At 46.1% G+C, this 20,651-nt stretch overlaps 1 protein-coding gene and 1 long non-coding RNA gene across 3 annotated transcripts in view; one reads left to right on the top strand and one right to left on the bottom strand.

Annotated features, from left to right (window-relative positions):
• The window catches only part of LOC133492503 (uncharacterized), a 239,532-nt gene that overhangs the window by 171,991 nt on the left and 46,890 nt on the right, over nucleotides 1-20,651 (top strand). The window lies entirely within an intron of this gene.
• The window catches only part of LOC133492498 (cadherin-12-like), a 58,375-nt gene that overhangs the window by 33,129 nt on the left and 4,595 nt on the right, over nucleotides 1-20,651 (bottom strand). For both annotated transcript variants that reach the window (XM_061804770.1, XM_061804771.1), the window contains exons 2-5: nucleotides 11,839-12,133; nucleotides 7,472-7,591; nucleotides 4,511-4,678; nucleotides 2,127-2,314 (exon numbers count right to left, since the gene is read on the bottom strand). In XM_061804770.1, coding sequence (XP_061660754.1) covers nucleotides 2,127-2,314; nucleotides 4,511-4,678; nucleotides 7,472-7,591; nucleotides 11,839-12,133 — 771 coding nt within the window. The remainder of the gene's footprint in view (nucleotides 1-2,126; nucleotides 2,315-4,510; nucleotides 4,679-7,471; nucleotides 7,592-11,838; nucleotides 12,134-20,651) is intronic.

Below are 20,651 nucleotides of genomic sequence, written 5' to 3'. Positions count from 1 at the left end.
GCGTGTATTGGCAAACTCACACTAGGGAATTTGCTCAAAGGCGTCCGAATGGGAAGGAAACGTACGAGATCGAAATGCGGTGCGAAATGGCAGAGCTTTTTTTTTTTTTTTTTTTTTTTTCTTGCCTTTGCGGACTTTTAAATTTGATCATTTCAGGAATTTTACATGACAAAAAACTAGCACTCTGACAACAGCTTTAAATTTTTTGGATCATTTTGGACTTCGACCAAGTCCTACCCGGGAATTCGGCCAGATGAGCCACCGTCAGAAGCAGGCAGACCAGACGGCTGGATGCTGGCAAACTGCAAAGATTTTTACCGGCGTGGCTGTACCGGCTTCGAAGTTTCATCCTTTCTCGCATTCTCAGCGGGTTTTTCCAAATGTTAGCCCTCGGTCAACACAAGATCGCCTGGACTTGTCTATCACAACCCGTCGTACGAGATCAGGAAGACGAGGAAGTCTGATATTTTGCTTTGAAGCGGCCATTATGCCGAGATTCCAAGGCTCGAACGACTCCTCTGGATTTTGGCCAATTGTGGCCCGATCTGAAGCAGATATTCCGGACAGATGGCTGATACTAAATATTAAAAGCTTTTTTTTGTTTGTTTTTTTGTTGTTCCCCCGACTGTATTGTGGACATTAAATTCTGATTTGTCCACGTATCATGTTCTACCTTTTAAGATGAGATTAACGATTTAAGTCATCAGTAATCGTTATTCAAATGGGAAATAATTCATTCCGTCATACAATAGACACATAGGTTAGCCTATTTTAAGCGGCCATGTTTTTTTTTTTTTTTAAGCATATAGGCCAAAGTTAATAAAGCGCACGTCTTATCGCGTTTAATATATTTCGAGTGGCTGCTCCATTTCGTCCCCTAATTTTAGCGCGCGCCCGTAACGTCTTCCTTTGTTCCAACAAGAGATGATGAACCTCGAAGGCTTCATCCCGACGTAATTAATTCCGCTGACGCCACCGCCGCCGCTTTGCTACAAAGTTGGCCGAGCGAAATGGGGTCCCCCCGCTACCGATGCCGCAGGTTGGCGTCGGGGAAGAAATTGCGGTGCGGATCAAAGCCGACCTCTGGGAGTCTTAATCAACTTAGCGAGCAGAACATATGGCTCACGAGATGAGCTCCTCCACGCCGGGCGCAGCCGGGACGCCCGCACGCCGAGTCTCTAATGAAGGTTCAGGGGTCACGGAGGGCCCTTGGTGGGGTGCCCCGCTGCCCGGCGTTTGATTTCTTCTACAAAGTCCGCTGTACCATGTATAATATATCAGTGCCGTCTTCTGTATTTCACCTCCCGGCCTTCTTCCGCACAAGCAGTATGCACTCATCTTCTGGCACTTTTCTACGAGTGAAATGATACACGTACAGTACCAGGATAGTCAGGCGGTCGCCGTTTGCTTCACGTTCCTGAGGATGAGGGTTCGAATCTCGCCCGTGTGGGTCACTCCGGTTGTCAAACCGGAATTTGCAACCCACATCTTTGCATTCAGGCTTGGAGCGCCGCAGTCCTTGCTTGAAAACTCAAAACCAACTGCACATTCCAACTCCGAGCCTGACTTGAAACCTGGATTTTTAAAAGCCTGCCCCAGACATTAAACTCTAAATTTAAATGAAAACATCTTGAAGCCTTAATCCACATGGTCCAATTCTTGTTTGAAACTATTGCCCTGGCTGGAAACCAAAATTCAAAAGTTTGTGAACCCTTGGCTTGAAAGTCACACCTTTGTTGGAAAGTTTAATAACTTGAAACCCTAAGCCTTGTTGAAAAACCTATCCTTGGCTGGAAACGTTCCTTTAAAAGCCCAACTCTGACCTGAAAGCCCAATTTCTCATACTGTTCTTTTGGAAAAAAGTACATCAACTGCAAGAGACTTTCACCGGTGCTCAGTTTCCCCAAGCAGTCGGCGGCCCGGGGTTCCGTCCACATAAAAGATCCGCTGGTGAACTTCAAACACAAAATTCCATGTCAAACTTCAGAAATTGGACCTTTTGGGGTGCCTTTCAAGAGCCCGCGGCGCAAAAAGCGGCGAGCCCCGCTGAGGCTTTTGAAAGGCAAGTTGAAGTTCAAGTTCGCTCTCCATGACAACAAAACCATTTCTGGCAGAGAAGCGCTCACCCGTTTGAGGATGATTATCCCGTCTTGGTTGTGGTCGTTTGTGGTGATGTCAAACATGGCGCCTCCGTCGCCCGGCACGATGGTGTACTCCACTTCGGCGTTCTTGCCCACGTCCAGATCGTGGGCCTTGATCCTGCCCACCGCCGAGCCCACCGCCGAGGACTCTGGAACGCGCAAGTGGAAAAAACCTGCAAACAAATAAAGCGAGCGCCGATATTGAATCGGATCTTCGAAATACGCGGAGGGCACTTCGTCTTGGGGCGTTCGGAGCGTCAAATGTGAAACGTCTGCAGGCCTCTGCCTGCTGAGGAATCCTACAACAAACAGTCGGACAAATTTATTCCTGCATTATTCAAATCGTTCTCAGACACAGGCAGCGGTTGCCAGGATGCTTTCATTCAGTTGTGGACGAAAACCAGTGCAAGAAAAGGCATACTTTTTTTTGTGGATATGTTTGGCGAAAATGGTAACAAATTTCAGCCTCCAGCGATAGCAGTCATGAGAAACATTGTAAACCATAATCATGGCTTTGAAACCCCAATTTGAAATCTCAACCGTAGTTTAAAATCCAAAAAAAAAAAAAACCCGAATATCCAATACCCAAAGCAATCCCCATTGAAAATCCAGACTATATTATGAATCTGTGACTCCGCCTTGAAACCTTGAACCTCACCCTGGCGTAAAACCATACCACAAACCATCATTTGAAACCCCAAGAGTGATTTGTCACTCTAACCCTTCCTTGAACCTTTAATTTGAAACCCTCAAGTTAGTTTGAAACCGTAACAGTGCCTTGAAATATTAACCTATGTGAAAAAACCAGGAACTGGAAGGTTCGAGACCCCGACCCTGCCTCGTAATCCTAATTTGAAACCAAAACATGTTTTAATATCTACATTTGAACCCAGAGTCTGGCGTGACAGTAATTTAAAACCATAACCTGCCATTAAAACCCAAGTTTGGAACTTTTCTTGAAACCGCTTATCCCTGATTTTAAACGCAAACTTGACAAGCTTTGTGTTTTATCCGATACCCGGACGAGCCCCCGCTGGAAGCTATCACGTGCCCTCGCGTACAATCACGAACAAATTTCGCCAGGCATCGTTTGTCATTCCTCGGGTTGATCTGAGGAGCGAGATGGAACCAGAACTCTTTAGCTTTCCACAGTTTTTGCAGATGTACGTAGAAACACGCTTGTCGCATGAGAAACTTTAGCGTTTGCCTCTAACGAGCGGCCTGAAGTACGACTCTCTGGCCACGTCGTCAGGTCTTCCGAAGACTTTTAAACATCTTCAGCGGCGCACGGGTGAATCCACGCGAGGCCCGAATTATGGAAATACCAACTTTTGCTTTCCACAGCTCAGCTCTATTTACATTCGCCGGCGCTCGTCCCTACGAGGAGTCTGGCTCGCTGCAGAGGTTTGCGCTTGGCTGTCGTCTGTCACCGCTGCTTTGTACGCAGCGTGACATTTGCCAGAGCGCAAAACTCGCACATCAGTGACTTTATAGAAATTGATTTCCCCCCCCCCCCCCCCCCCACTGCTTTCGCCTGCTGATTGAGAGACGCAAAATTTGTGGGGGGTTTAGCCGGCTATAAAATGGAAAGATGTTGAAGTCGGAGCTTTCTGCTGAAATGCAGTGAGTCAGCCCCCAGAGTGCATCGTGTTAAAACCTACATCTAAATATAGAAGGATGCTCCCGGAGCAAAAACAACGGGCGAGCCGAAAAGCTTTATTTACCGGAGAAAGAAGTCGTCGTGGTGACAAATTGCCATGACCGACGTTGCTACTTTGGCGGAAATTTTTGAAGATCACCAAACGGTGGGTGGAAGCGACACCGCAAAAAAATCCCAAATCTTCCCAATCATATGATTGTATATGATATTATTACAGGTCAGGTCAAAAGTCTCAAAACAAATCTGAACGACAAATGACAAAATTTTGACACAGGAACCCAAAGTCAAAGTCTCAACTCGGTATTGTCAGCGACGCTTGATTGATGAAGTTTGTCGTGTCCTGCCGCGAGATTGCGCCCCTTAACCGAGTGTTGCGTCACATGACGCATACGACGTCAAATCGTGGGAATGCGGGAGAAGACGACTCAACGGTGACGACTGATCGATCGATCGGCTGTCTTTTGATTCCCAAAGCGGGAGGAAGCAGTCAAGTCGGGAGTTGCGTCAGCGTCTTGAGTGAGGACCGGAGCGCTCCGTCAAAACTGTCACGATTGGGATTTGGAGTGAAAATACTTTTGAAGGGAAACTTTTGCTTTAGATTGAGTTTGCGCAGCTTCTGGTCAAATCCGGTTTGAACCGCAAATCGCCATTTTCAAATGAAAAAAAGAGTTCACAGTCACATTCATGCATGAAAAGAGGCCACACCCACTTTTGGAGAACCTGGGCGGGTTGTCGTTGACGTCGCTGAGGGTGATGTTGACGACGGTGGTCCCGGCGAGCCCCCCCAGCTGGCCCCCCATGTCCTTGGCCTGGATGAGCACCTGGTACTGCTCCTTCACCTCCCGGTCCATGTTGGGCAAGGCCGTCTTGATCACGCCTGCGGCGGAGCACAAGCGCAAATGTCAGCGCGCCCACTTTGGCATTTCGAGGGACGGCGTGTAAATACGCCAAAGCCGGCCAAGTGCGCCGCCGTGCCCGCCGCGCGTTTTCTTTTACATTTTAAAAACACGTCTTCGCCCGAGGAACGGGAATGGAGGTCGCCTGACAAACGTGACATTCAGATGGCGACCTGCGGCGAAGACTCGCGGCCATTCGCCGGAAGATTTAAAGATTACGGCGTGTTTGCGCTGCGCCTCGATGGACGACGGCTCAGCGCGGCCGCAAAAACTCAAAGCCCGCCGAGATCAAACATCGCAAATTTGAAAACAAAAACTCTGCTCGTTCTGGGGTTGCCGGGCAGTTTTTGCGCTTGCCTCAAGCAATGTTTTGCTTAAAAAAAATAAAAAATACAAAATCACAAGCTATTACAAGTTATTGAGAATTTATTACTGGTAATCAATCAGTTTAGCTGAAATTAATGCCATAATTTGACGTATTAAATCATTACTTTTTTTCCCTTGTTTATGCAGCATAGGTCTTTGAACAAAAATTGTACAATTTTCTCACTGAAAAAGCAAAATAATTCAATTCGAACCTAATTAAGGTTAGTAGTTCTTCTTTCCTTGTTGCACTTGCCACACTTTCTTTTCGAGGTTTGCACTTGCGGCGTAGCGAAAGGGGGATTTTCTTGTAAAAGTTGTGACTCCCATGTCACTTTTCTCACCTCCCCGGCTGTTGCGTTTGTTGCCGCGTGTCTTGCGCGGACAGCCGGACGCCCGGCCGGGAAAACGTTTCCTCTCGCAGCGTGATTTGTGTTTGCCGCCGTCGCCGCTTTTGCCCCGGGTCGCGCCCGTGAAGCCGTTTTAATACGCCGCCAAGCGTCCCTCCCGCGTGTCGCGGAAGTGTCTTTTAAAGGGGACATCGTGCGGAAATGTTGAGTTTTTAATAGCGAATATGCAAAAAAAAAAAAAATAAAAAATTGTGCGTCTAAAGTACCTGCGCGCTCATCAAGTGTGAAATTAAACAGCAAGAGTAAATCTTTTATCTGCCTTATTCAGGGAATGTGTCTGAGAGCGACGCCTCGTGAATTTTGCTGAATTGCAATGTGACGATTGGGAGGATTTACGTCACTGCCCCCCCCCCCCCCCCCTCCCCCCCATTGAGTTTCGCCATCCGTGACTTGGAAGCTAGGCTGGGTGAAAATCAGACATTTTCAAGGGATTATTCAGAATACAGAAACTGATACGTTTTTTTTTTTTTTTTTTTCGTGGCCGCTAACGATTATTATGTGTCAAGGATTTCGATAAATGATATCTGGAGAAGATATTCATTTGAAGTTAAATGACAAATATTTTGGTCTATACTATATTTCATGAAAACTGTCAATATTTTCCAAATTTCAATATAATTGAATATAACTTTAAGTTCAAACAAAAATAGTCGGTCCCAGGCTCCCAGTCGCATCACTTATGAAGTTACCAGAAAATTTTAATCAAATTCCTCGAAGATTTTACTTAAGATTTTAGACTGAAACTCCCTTTTTTTCCCCCAAATTCCAAATATTTCTCTTTAAAGAATGAGCAGCGCTGCAGCGTTAGCGCAGGAATGTGGTCAGCGTGACGTTATTCGCATTTGGCCACGTCTCCGCTGCATGCGCCACATGCGAGCATCCGTGCATGACTTTCTCCGTTTTATTTGTCTTCTCATATTTCTCCGAAGACTCTGTTGAGGAACAAGGAGACGCCCGCATAGTCGCAACGCCCTTACGCCTCTCGACTAATGTTGATGGTAACTCTTCTGTAATTCTTTGCGTATGTTTATGTGAGAATGGCAGCCGGTTGTTGTTTCAAAGAGTGGAAGTAATAAAACAAAACAAAACAAAAACAACCCAAACCGCATCTCCTTGAAGTTCGGCATGAAAAAACTGAGTTTGCTCGAGCTGCCAATCCGGAAGATTTTACCGCCGTTCTGCCGCGTTGACTCCGGAGTAAACAAGAAAATAAATAACGGCGTTAATGTTTTGGGATAATTGCGCTTGGTCATTTCCGAGCGGAGGCCGTAAACGCTTGTCGGCTAGCGGCGAAGCGATGAGATGTAGATCGCAGACATCTGGATGCTGCCGGCTCGCTAATATGTTGATATGTGCTGCACAAAACAAAAAAAAATAGACTCTGCGGGAAGAACACATTGCAAAGTACCAGATGAGAATGCCTGAAAGAATTTTGGGGAAATTAGATTTTAGCGGAACGTAACTCGGTTTGGCGCATAACGAAGATTGAAAAGGTCATACGCCACACTGGAAAAGTCGCTCATTTTTTAATTGCATTAAACCTCGCACATAAAGTACACGCAATGTCTTTTTTTTTTTTTTTTTGCTTCCTTGGGAAGTGGGAGAATTGTTGGCGTATGCATTGCATGAGCGAAGTTTAAGGCTAATTTGAAATGATATTAAAATGTTTTTGGATTGTAATTTGTGGCGTAGGTTTAAACTATTAATATCAGCAATTAACATGGAGGGAGGAAAAAATGGTTTACAGTCATTTTTGACAGGCATTCAGCAGAGAAGCTAACACCAAACCCGTGTGGGAAATTTCTGTTACCAACCCAGGCTAAACTTCCTCCGCAACATACAAAATTGTTTTGCTCCTAAAAGTTAAACAGTAAAAATCCTAAATTCCAAACATATTTACTCTGTCGGATTAAAAATCAAATTTAAGATGCCGCGACATCACGCAGAGTTTGCGGTTTTAATCCACTTTGCGAATCGGCGCAACTGCCGAGAATCGTTTACCAGTTTTGGGGTCCACGGAGAAGTAGGGCTGTCCGTGCAGGATGCTGTAAACCACCCTGGCGCTGTTCCCGTACGTCGGGTCGTCCGCGTCTGTGGCCGTCACCTGCGTCACGTACGTCCCTGCGGAGAAACCGTGGAAATACAAACATTTGTACTTTCAGATGTGAGGTGTACGCGTTGTAAATAGCAGCTTCCGGGCGGCACATTTTCGATACTTAAGCAGCTTTTTGCTGTGAGCAGCTCTCAAAAATTCAGTTTGACGACATAAGAACATTTGATGAGGTACATTAACGACTAGCGACGCTGTCGTCATGCGTGTCTAACGGCGCACGGACCACCGCGCCCAAACACGGGCGTCTTTCGACAGAAGGCGCACCCCCCAGAGCCGAGGACGAGTTCGGGAGCAAGCTGAGGGAACCAGGAATCAAAACTGGGAACGTTCGCCACCGGAGCAGGTCGACTGCAGGTCGGATTGCGACAGGGTTTCTATTCACTTTTGGTTCGGTTCTGAATGAGGCGAAATGCTGCCAGGTGGTACACGGTCGGATGTATTCTCGCTGGAAACGGGACATTTGGTCCCCCAAAATCCAGAAAATCCTTTTCGCGCTCATACGACAACCATAATCAAGCGATTACATACCTTGGATTTGGGCCAATAAAAATCTCGATGTATACTTGGTGAAATATTATGAAAATATATATAATTGAATTCATGTTAATTTATGAATGCAAACTTTGACTTCAACCTCTTTAATTTTGCAGCTTTTTTCTCACAAGATTCTTATCTTACCACAAATGACATCTTGAATTGAATTCTTTCAGTAAAACATTTTGTCCCTGAAAAACTGCCATTTTTGAGAAAAGGCAACTTTTTAAAATGATTCTTTGGGGCTACACTTGTTAGTTGCCATTAGGATTACGGGGGGCGCTTGGAAAAGTTTGGGGAGCCGTCCTGGCCCGTTGGAAATTGAACGCCATCCCTTGAAGTAAGCAGACGCGATGGCGTGTTTATTTTCTATTATTTGCCACCGGATGAGGTTCAAACCCGAGCGCGGCGGCGCCAGGTGGGCGGCTTCCTCCCATTTAAATGTCAACTGTGTGAAACTTAAGCGACTATTAAACCCCCGCCGACCGTGGAGCCGAACGGCGCGGCCCGCTGCAGCGTTACCGTGGCAACCGCGGCCCGGAATAACCAGCGGCGACAGATTGTTAGCGTCAACGCGACATGCAGATTGTGTGTGTGGTTGTTTTTTTTTGTTTGTTTTTTTTTTTAAAAAGTACAGAATTCAGTTAATTGCCACTTTCAAATGGAGTGTAGCATTAGAGTTGCACCGCGACTCGACACCACGGAGAAAGCCTTTTACCGGAACCGTAGTTGGTAGCTTTAGCGACGCCGTCATCGCGGGGGGGGGGGGGGGGGGGAATAATAACGTAAGAATTTCAGTATATTGTCACACATAATCTTGTTATGCACTACTTGTCTGATTTTTGACCGACTGCGGTCAAGTGTGAAGGGCAAGATGTTCTGAAGCCTTGCCAGCTGTCTTTACTGCTTTACTGGAGGAATTTGCCAAAAATGCCCAACTTCCTGTCCATTTCTTTGCATCGTTGTTGAGTATGGTAATTTTATTTAATTTTTTTGAACAACTTTCCAAAAGCCACTACCAACTAATTTCCCCAAAATAGCTCCAGATAATTAAAAAATAAAATAAAATAAAATAAAGGTCACCAATAAATGTATCGCATTGTACGGGCATGGCATCCAATTTTGGTAATATTTGAGAAATTTTAGAAAGCTTAAAAAAAAAAAAAAAAAATCACAGATCGACTTGTGAGACAATTCGATAGGAAGTCGGCCATTTTTGGTTATATTTTTGGGATATGCCGGACGGATATGCGACACTTAAACTGCCATTTAATGCCATAGATTGTTTTCTTTTAGTTCAATAAGTCATATTTTAGTAGTATTTTTAACGTTGAGTTAATCATGGAATGAGTCGTTGATTATGATCTCCAGCCAGGCGTGGCCCAATGTTTTAAATATCTCCTGTAAATAAATCACTTTGTATGATGAAAACTTGTTGATAACAGGAAGGGAAAAAAAATCCATCAGACATGTTTGTGGGATAAGCAGTTTCAGCTAATTAGTTGCCTGTCAATCATTCGATTAGCGGGAGCCCTGTTGCCATGGCGATGCGAGGCGCCGGATCAAACCTGTAGCCCCGCGGTAAACACCCAGCGTGTGTTGTTCTCTCTTTTTTCGCGTTCCCGCTCTGAGGGCGTCATTGCCATTCCGCCGGAGAGCGACTCTTCTTCCGGTGAGTTACCTTCATCTGCTCTCCGGGGGTCGGCGGTGAATAGCGGCTTCTCGCTCGCTCTCAAATGTCAGGAGCCCGCGGGACGAGCGTCGCCCCTTGGTTGGAGCTCACCCGCGACTCTCCGAGCCGACTCCGCCGACTCTTGGTCTTTATCGTCGCCTTTATCCGATCGAGCGTAGAGGACGCGGGCTGATGTCCGCGCGACAAGAGAATAAGCGATCGGACGTCCGCTGCACCTTAACACGCTTCACCTACGCCTTTGGAGGCATGAAATCATAAACCTGTCTTCAAACCCTACCTTGAAACTGTAATTCAAGTTTAAAACCCTAAAGTGAAACCATAAACCCTTTTCGGAAACTCTAGTCTTGGTACGAAGCCCCAAATTTCAAGCCAAACCCTTGTGTGAAATCCTTAACCTGCCTTGAACAGTATTTCAAAACCCTAAAGTGAAACCATAACCCCTTTCCAGAAACTCTAGTCCTGGTACGAAGCCCCAAATTTCGAGCCAAACCCTTGTGTGAAATCCTTAACCTGCCTTGAACAGTATTTCAAAACCCTAAAGTTAAACCATAACCCCTTTGCAGAAACTCTCGTCCTGGTACGAAGCCCCAAATTTAAAGCCGAACTCTTGTGTGAAACCCTTAACCTGTCCTGAACAGTATTTCTCAACCCCAACCGTGATTCTGCTGCTCTGAAACTCTAACCTAAGCTTGAAACCCAAACCTTGCATTGGAACCTTTTTTTAAACCCCTCACATTGCTCGAAACTGGAATTTATATGCGTCTAACCCAAATTTTGAAAAGCCTTAACCCTGGCTCGTAACCCAGACTGACTGTTTTCTGTCTGTGGCCTCTATCGTTAAGTGTATTACCGTCTTGTTATCGCTTTAGGGAACTCCAGCAACATCATAATTCCTCTCAACTGTTCTGCTGACTCCGCAGATGTGTCATGTTTAGCATGCATTGACTTTGTCGGCGCGATTGTTGACGGCGACTCGACGGCCCCCGGGGCAGCGGAACTCGGAGAGGGGAAAAGGACGGCTCCGGATCGGTACGGACTGACTCAGCAGAAGACAACAAGTCGACGCTCGACTTCTCAAGGCGCTTTTGAATATTCCTGAAGTTGCGGTGACTGATGTCGCCGTGTTTTCCTTCAAAACAAGGAAATGACCTGAATTATTTATTCAGACGCCCCCCCCACAACCCCCCCCCCCCAAACCCACTCTCCCCAAGGATTCGCTGACCTTGCGGATGATTTCACTTCTACAATTGCAAACGTGATTCGGCGTCCGCCGTGAAGGTGAACGCAGGCGTTGCTTGGGAAAAACGGAGAAAATTGGACTTGACTAAACTCTGAACAAAGAGAGCTGACTTCGGGGGAAACAAATCTGCAGGTTCGTTATGAAAGCGATCAACAAAAATGGTTACATTTATAGCGCGTAAACACGAGGCAGTGCGCTGATGTTTCACTAATTATGCACATTCGTCTGTGGCTTCCTCGAGTATGAACCTTTTCCTCCTTTGCCGACAACTCCGTCTTTGGGAACCTTGGTGAACGCAACACATCGTGATCCTTTTGAAAGCTACAACTTGAAACGCATTAGACAACATCTAAAATCCTGCTGCAGCCCCCCCCCCCCCCCCCCAAGGCTTTTGTGGAAAATACTGTACTTTTTACTTTGCGTCATCAGAGGTTTAGCGTTTCCTTTTTTTAGTTTCCCCCAGGTTGCGAAAGTGCACTTTTGAGATGCATCGCCGCCTTTTTTTTTTGCAGAAACGAGCAGACAGCACAACTTGGAAATACAGTAGACCTTGAAAACTCGGCAGCAAAATCTTTTCACGAGGCTGCCACCTTTTACTTGTTTGGTCCTTGAATTACTTCCTACCACTGTGTAGGTTTTGCTGGTGAGCTGGTGAATTCCGTCGGGTTAATTCTGGGAAAATGCATGAAGTAACGGCTCCCTTCTACTTTTTGCGGAGTCCCGTCTGCACGCTAATTCAACGCGTATCACTTGAGCCAGAAGAGGCGGCCCACGGTTTGTCGGCTTACCCACGGGCGACATCTCGGGAACACTGGCTCGATACGGCCCCTCCAAGAACTTTGGCTCGTTGTCGTTGATGTCTTGCACCTTGATCACAAACTCGGACTCGGGCTCCAGAGGTCGGTTGCTGTTGAGGTCGACCGCCTGGGCCCGTAGCGTGTAGTAAGGCTTCTCCTCGCGGTCCAGACTCCGTAAGGCGTGGATGTCCCCCGTGGTTTGGTCGATGGTGAAAATGGAGCCGGCCCCTTCCCCCGAGAGCGTGTACTTGACTGCGCTGTCGCCCTGATCCAGATCGGTGTGCAGCTGGGAGACAAAAACAAAAAAAAAAAAAAAAAACAAAACGGGAGAAGACCCGTTACGCGGAAACACTGACGCAGATAATCAGACGGCGAGAACTACAGAAGCGCCGTCACCGACCGCGGCTCGTCTGGGACAGTCGAGAGAAACTCGCAGCTTTGCTGATGCCGTCGTGAGAAAAAGCAAAATGATTGCGTTGTCAGAATGTTCCGTTGACTAATGAGGATAAATCTCTCATAAATAATACATGCTCGCTGCAGTTATTAACACTTGATTCTCTTCATGTGCGACACTTCGGTATGAAGCACGCTCGTCTCAAACATCAACTGCAAGGAGCTGCTTCTCGGCTAATGGACTAAGTGACCTACGTTCTGACTCCGTCTTTGTTGCAGTCGCGCTCATCGTTTTCGATGCATCCTGTGCCAAGTGACAAAGATGGCGACTTTACTTCTGATCAGTCATCAAACTAAAGGTTCACTCAAGAGTCAGCGTCAACTTCTCCGCGGCAGACTCAGTCGTCGACATTTCTACTCGACCCGTCTCGTGAATGCAAAAACATTATTGCCACTTTTGACCTTTTATCCTATATGCTAACACGTAAGTATGGAGTACCCTTTTGAAGTATTGTTCAAAGTTCATGTTCAACCGGTCTTTTACGACGCCGCTTCCCACGAGGCGTCTAGAACTGCTCTTGGAACAACTCTAGTATTTGATATTATTTTATAAAGGGCGGCATGGTGGAACAACCGGTTAGCGATTTCGCCTCACGGTTCTGAGGACCGGGATTCAACAGCACACCCGCGACCCTTTGTGAGGATAAGTGGCTCAGAAAATGGATGGATGGATGGATGGATGTTCTATATTTGTATACTATAATTTAGTCTTTTCAGAATGACAACAAAAGCCATTTGGTCAATTACATGAATTGGGGATAAACGTGCTAACGTCTGTCCGCCATATTCACTGGAGATGATGCTAACGGGTGTGCAGGTCCCATTTTAGTGAGCATCGGGTTGCTCTGGTGACTCTTGATTGATCGTACACAAACTCTCTATGCCCGTCTCGGAAAAACAGTAAACCTTGGAGCACGCCAGCACAATATTTTCACAAGGCAATAGCTGCAGCAGTGCAACGAAAAATATAATCATGATAAAACGAAACAAAGTGGTTTTCAAAAACCTCTCCGCTTCAGGGCTTTCAGCATCGCAGCGACTTTGTGCTGCTTTCCAATAGTTACGAGTGACAAAAGTTCAACACAACGATCTGATATAATCGGTCAAACCCCAAAACTAAATGTTGTCGTTGATGATCACCGCCTTGGAGAACAAGCCAACTCCCCTGATTGTGACCAAAATATCAAAACACCTCAATTTCCGGGTGACTTTTGTTGTTGACACTTTTTGCGTCGCAAGCGTCCATTGTAAATTCCTCCTCATCCTTTCCCAGATAGATGAAAGCCCAAACTAAAAACGATGTTAGTTGTTTCCTTGTGATACTTGTGTAAGACAGAGAGGCAATCATCACACAGATGCAGGTTTGTTTTTTTTTTTTTTGTGGTTAAAATCAAACCTTGCCGTCTCCTGTGGGCATTTTTTTTTTTTTTTTTTTTTGGCAGCCAGCCGCCGAATTTAAGAGCGTCTTCGCCCCGGGGTCCTCCCCTGAAACGTGCACTCGCAGGTTTGTAAGTTTTTAATAAAACACAGTGTTTGTTGCGGGGCGCTGAACAGATTGGAGTGTTGCACCCGCGGGGTGGGGAGGGGGGGGGGGAAGACTTACAAATTTGCCAAGCTGTCGTTGCTTTATTTACCATCCTCACTTTTTGTTGTTGTTGTTTTTGGTCTATTTTTTGCGTGGACTGGGCCGCAGCAGATGCTAATAGTTACATGAAAGCACCCTGCTCGAGACCGCTCGCGGCGCGCTGCAAATCCCGCAGATGGACCGTCGCAAGCGTCGGCGTGCTAATCGTCCTGTGAGCGGGGTTTACGATCAAACCCGGAAAAGTGGAACATCTGCGCGGTCTTATAGAATCGGGCGGGAGAGGACCGCCAACGAAAGGCTCATTTAAAAAAAAAAAAAAAAAGTCAACGTACATGTCGCGCCGGCGAGCTTTTCGAGGACGAGGTCACGGTTGGGCGATTGTGAAGTTTGTCGAGAACGCTCGGTAAAACGCCTCCACGGTAGGGGTGGGATTAAAAGCGAGAAATAATTGAAGATATTTCATTCCTCCCTATGAATTTGATTTTTCTTCCAAATTTAGTGAGAACATGACGTTTGACTTTTGTCAAAGGATCAAGAGAGAGAGGCTGAAATGAGCCCGTTTTGAGGAGGCGGTCTCGTCTCCGTGCACATAAATCGTTCCATTTTCATGAACCGTGAAAGATACTGATGAAGTCAATCATCGCGCATCACGTCCATCCATTTTCTGCGCCGCTTATCCCCACAAGGATCGCAGGATTCAATCCCAGCTGTCGCCAGGCCGGAGGCGGGGTACACCCTGAACTCTGCTTGCCAGCCAATCGCAGGGCGTCATTGTGTATTATTATTATTAGCAATTATGAGGCTAAATTGCAAAAGAAAAATGGGAAAAAAGATCCCTAACCGTGATTCTATTATTATTATTTTTTTTAAGCTAGCCACCCTCGTGTTAAGAGACTTAAAGGGACACACGCACACAAACAGTCGACGGTGGCAATCAATCGGCCACATCGCAAAGATGACAAATCTCAGCGGTGAGTCGTGGAAGGAGACAAACCAGCGACGTTTTTTTCCCCCCACCAATTCTGAGCTGCCGTTTACGTGGCGCAAGTTGTCCGACCGACATTAAAAAAGAACAACAACAGAAAAAACAAACACATCATGTGGATGAAGGTGACAGGCGTGCACACAAACACCCGGCCGTTGTGTTGTGCTGATTTATTGTCTAATCCACACAAATTGTCGCCAACGCCAAATAGATTTTTGTTCACTGCAGACTGAAAAGAAAATCATTACTTTGTTTTTTTTTTTTTCCCTATTCTTCAATCATGCATTTCCTCAGTGCGCCAATTAATGAATCATTTGATACACTCGATTGTCATTGCTTAAATTAATGGCATCCCCCCCCCCTTCCCCCCTACACACACACATTAATTTCAAGCCGCTACCATTTTCTGTATAAAATGAATCAGGTGCCGCTCTTTCTTTCTTTATTTTTTGTGTATTTTTCCATTTGCAGAACTGCAAATCAGTCCTGTGAGCCCATTTGTTGGTTTGCTTTCGGACAAAACAGAAACTTTTCGTCTGACCTTTTCAAAACGGGGTCCGCGTAAAACATTTGACACATCGGGGAATAGCGCTGAGAAATTTGTACCGGTTATGAACAGCTAACAACACTTATCCAATGCTAATCTGTGCTAATAAATGCAGCTCGGCTTACCTTTTGACGTCGACATTAATTCTGTCCGGTAGCTTGAAAACGGAGGCCCCGCAAGTGGCTTCGTTTCACAATAACTGCTGTGCGGTCACCATTTTGCATTCAAGCAATTTTAAAGTCCATTTTCCGCAATACGTCCAATTACATTTTTGGATGGGGTCCCATTAGTTGCGTCCGCAAAACACCTACCCGCAGTACTCTTCATGCTCCAGGAATGAGAATTATAAGCGGGATATCCATATTAATGGAGTCTTGCGCCGAGTCGCCGGCGGTTCCTGCGCCACTGGCACGACGGCCGCCGCCCCGCGACTCTCAACTGCGATGCGCAAAGTCGAATATTGCTTCATTTGACTGATTTGGGCGCGGAATGTACGCAGCCTGTGTAGAAAATGGCGTAATTGGATTTCTGCCGCAGAGATTATAACGGCGCACCTCTCAGGAACGAGCGGGGGAAGCACCGGAATGGGACCGGGAAGCCTGACCAATCAGGTTTACGACTTCCACATCGGCTCTGAAAAGCCCTGCCTATGAACTCTTTCCCCCGAGGGGTTCTGCTGAATAGAGGTCATCCACGAAAGCCGCGAAAAGTTCATCTGAAGGGACGTGATTGCGAAAAACATGGACTACATTTTCAAGTGTTGTTTTTTTTTTTTTTTTTTCGAATATGAATTTACCAGAACAAGCTGTTGTATGTGATTAGTTAATAATCTGAGTGAGACAGCATGTGGCTCATCGCCCGAGGTTGTTTGCGTATGCGCCGTTCCGAAGGAAGAGGAGCGCTAAGCACGTCTCCCTCACGGGCTTGAGGTTTGCGGTACGCCAGGAGGGCCATGGGCGAAATCTCAGATCTGGTGTTTACGTCGTCCCCGTGTTTGTTTTTCCGTAGGTACTTGCAGTTTACCTCCCGCGTTCCAAAATATGCATGCTAATTGGATCGAAGACTCTAAATTGTCCATTGGTGTGATTATGAGCGCTTGTTGGCCATGACTACATTTAATAAACGGTTAATTTAATGCGACAAATGTAATGCGGTATTTACATTACATTTTGCTGCTGCATGTGAATATGGACCAGTCAGGTCCACGTAGGCCATATTTTCATTTCATCAGAGTTTATAACAATATATTGGGAAATCTGTGTCTGATATATGTGTAGATGTACAAAAATCTCCCCCACCCCCTGCATATGCATCAATTTTGTAAACCCTCGCCGATTTGCGATTCACCATTTCCCCGAGTGTATCGAACTGAATCCGTTCACCTAGTCGTGTCTGTCCGCATCATTTTTGGGGTCTTTCGGTCTTGCTCTAAAATGGCCAAGCAAACCCCCTGCCCATTGGCCTGAGATCTGGCCGCCTCGGCGGGTCGCAGCAACGGCAGAGGTGATAAACTAATCAAAATGATGCAGAAAAGGGGTTTGGTCTGTGCTTCTCTTTCAAAAATGATAATTTTTTTTTTTTTTAGACACAATTCAAAACATTTTTAGGGAGATTAGCACATTTTTGCAATTTGCATCCGGTTTTGATCACTCAGTACCCCATTTCCTGTCTGCTCTATGATCATACCTTGTCAGAAGGTGTAATACATCATTATTTCATGTTGCTGATTCAATTAAGTCCTTTGAATTCATCGACTGAGATAACGCTAACGGCTGATACGCCCCGACGGTTTATCTTCGGAAGCTAGGTAGCTGCGGCGGAGCGCCCGCGCGCTAGCACGGAAGCTCGGTCGTCAGAAACGGCGCAGCCTGGTTATTATAGCTGATCGATATCAGCGTGCGGTCCATTTGGCGGCAGATGACACCTCCTCGCTATCTGCAACCGTGCCACACCTCCACCGTCGGGCTGAACGGCATGCCCCGTGCGGCACGTAGACTAAATGTAGCCTCGTAGGAAAAGTGTACATGCTATCTGCGTGTTGTCTGTGTGTTTAAGCGAGGCCAAAAAATTGCATAAATTGATACATACGGCATTTAGCTGAGGTGCGGAATTGAGTTATAGCGACTTAGATCGTGTCAGTTTTTGATGACTTTAAGACTTGGAATCGGGAGGAGGAGGCTCAGGACTTGACTCGACTTGAGTCTGGATGAATGGTTAATTCCATTTGCTCGCGTGCATTTTAATTTTTTGTAGTGGGCCATATGTCTGTTGGGAAAGTCCCCGCCACATGGTGGAAATCTGCTTCATTAGGATACTTTTTCATGTTTTTGTTTACAGTAAGACACGATAACGTGCAGTATTTGCTGTGGATTTTAAGCGTGGAATTCATTTTTCTGTTGAAATCCCCTTTTAAAAAAAAAGTGTTTGAAGAGAGGAAGTGGAAAACTATGAAGTGCTTTTCTAAATTTTAGAAGAACCCACCGTAGCCCATTCCTGCTAAGAGGTTTGATTAAGTGACCCTAAAGGACTGTAAATGGATGCAAGTTTGGATCTCTGGGTTTTCTGACTGTTCTGGTAATGCAAGGTGATTGTTGGCTGAGTTGTTGTTTTTAATTTTTTTTTCAGCATTTTGTCTTTATTTCTCCATTAAGATTGCGTTAGCTCAGTGGCACGCCATCTGTTTGCGCGAGTTGGTGTTTATCGACGACGTAGCCACGGGGGTCAAACATTCAAATGTCTGCTGGCGGTCTCATCCCTCCTGCCGCATACGACATTAGCGACCATTATCGGTCCGGGCAGTCGCCTTTTATTATATCACACTTGGTTAAGCAACGTGGCCATCTTTCTCCACCCCCCCCCCCCCCGGCATGAAACGCGGATGTCAAGGTGAGCACTAATACTAATGGCGAACGTACTGTATCGCCAGCAAATGTGAGACTGGAAGTTTGAGTCCATTAAGCGGGGAAAAAAAATATATATACAATGGTTTTTTTTTTTTTTTTTTTTTTTGACGGAACAGAAAAATGGACGTCATTAGCTTTTGAGTTCATCTGCCGATCAGGCGACATTCGTCGTGAAGTTCCACCCTAAGAAAGTGTTCTTGTCAGAAAACGGTTTAAGGCAATTAGTTATGGCAAAAACTGAACCTTGAAAAAAAAAAAAATCACATTATTCATGTTGTTTGGTGATCTAGTAGCTCAAACACATAGCGACCTTTCCAAGAGCGCATTGGTAATCAGTTCGATGAGCTTGTTTACTTACATACAAATACATATCCGATTACCTGGGAGTAATCGGGTCATACAGGAGTCATCGGGCAGGAGGCGGGCTACGCCCTGAAATTGGTTGCCGGTCAATCGCAGGGCACACTGAGACAATCACACCTCGAGGCAATTTAGAGTGTCCGAATAATACTGCATGTTTTTGGGATGTGGGAGGAAAGCGGAGTGCCCACCCGGAGGAAAAACCCACGCAGGAACGGGGAGAACATGCAAACCAGCCGATCCACTGTGCCCGCCACCTATTTCAGATCAGCAAATTGCCAATTCGTGGTGTTAGCGCATTAGCCATGCCGTTAGCCGGATGTCACACACAGATGAACGTGATTGTCAACTTCGTCGTGTCCTCGCCAGGTCGGAGGTCAAGCGACAAGCGCTCCGGGCAGGCGCCTGCTCGCCAGATTTGGCCTAATTATTAGTAAACGTCTGACTCGGGCGCCCTAAGGAACGCAGCATTTGCCACCCGCGCACTGTAAACATGTTTTTGTCCGGCAGGACATCTCAGGTCCCGGAGCGTTTTGCAACAAAATTCCAAGGCGTTTAAAGTAAAGGGCATTTAATGGCGCATGGCGGAAAAAGGGGGATCCGCTTCCTCCCTCACGACTCCTCATTGGAAGTTTAATAAATCTCAGTGGAGGTATGCGGCGGGAACGGAACCCGTAACGGTCGTTCCTTGCCGAGCAGGAAGCGGCGGAGCAAACAAGTCGGAAACAGATGCGGCGCTGCCCTTTTTGCAGTAAAGCTGCTTTATTGACTTTTATTTAAATGAGTGACCTTTTGTCTTCCAGTGTCGCGTCATCTGGTCATCGCGCGGCGGCGAACATCCCCAAGGGCGACCGCATTCGTGAATTGGCTACTGCAAGATTTATAATTCTCGCCGTGTGGACATTTGAATTTATTTAGAGGATTATTGTGCAGTACCGGTTCTTTGATTAGTCGTTGGGTGCTACTGGCTATCAACCTAGACCGTGAAGGGAAAATGGCAGCCTTAGTGGTAGGTTTGACACCGTTAGTAGTGGCTCACGAACAAGGGTGTAATCTTCATTTTGGGGTAGTTTTTTTTTTCTGGTTTACAGTACTTTACTGAAGTCGTAGTTTGATCCCCCTGGCTACTAGCGGATTTATTTTACTGAATTCATAGTTTGCTCCTATTGTCCAGTAAGATGGCCTAGTGCTAACTGGATTATGAGTTTTCTTGATGAATGGAAAATGTCATCTTGGTGAGGTGCCTGCTATCGTGCAATAATTCACATAAACCCAATCCAGGATTCAGTCGGGATTTTCCAATCAGGTTTTGGTGACCACATTTCCTGAAGTACTGAAGAAGAACTTTTTGTCCTACAGGGTGCCAACCTTGATGCTAAGCATTCTCCTTGGTTCTTGACTTTCCGTGTTCGGCCTACTTTTGTCCCAAATCCATCTCAATTTTTCTTAATTATAAACACGTCTCTGTCTGTCTTTTTCCTTCTTGCCGATGATTTATCCCTCAAAGGTCTCGCACATAAGTCCGACACCACCGCCAGAAGTTGACTTCCGCAGTGAAGTCGTCAAAACGTTGCTTCAAGTTTACTCCAAGATTTCAGGTAATTTCCCTTCCGTGTTCTAACTCCTTTTTGGGATTATTCAGAATGCAATTAACCTCCAAAGGATCAAATTAATGTTGCAACCCAGACCGACGTGACTCTTATTCCGATCCATCAGAAGAAAACGCGAGAGACTTAACGACTCGGCTCGCTCAGGCGAGGCGGTCGGAACGCTGACGGCTGACGTTTGCGCGCAGATCATCGGCGTTCCGCGTGATCTAATTGGCAGATTAACCCCCTGACGTCCTCGCCGCTTGAACCGCTAATGTGCGATGATGTGGAGGGCACCCCCCGCCTCCCCTCAGGATGTGCTGTTAATAGCACAAATTGATTAATCCCCAAAAAAATAAAATAAAATAATAGATCCGAATTG

This window comes from Syngnathoides biaculeatus, chromosome 19, assembly GCF_019802595.1.
Source record: "Syngnathoides biaculeatus isolate LvHL_M chromosome 19, ASM1980259v1, whole genome shotgun sequence".
In the NCBI taxonomy this organism is placed as follows: Eukaryota; Metazoa; Chordata; class Actinopteri; order Syngnathiformes; family Syngnathidae; genus Syngnathoides; species Syngnathoides biaculeatus.
This window is presented reverse-complemented; position numbering and strand designations above follow the sequence as displayed.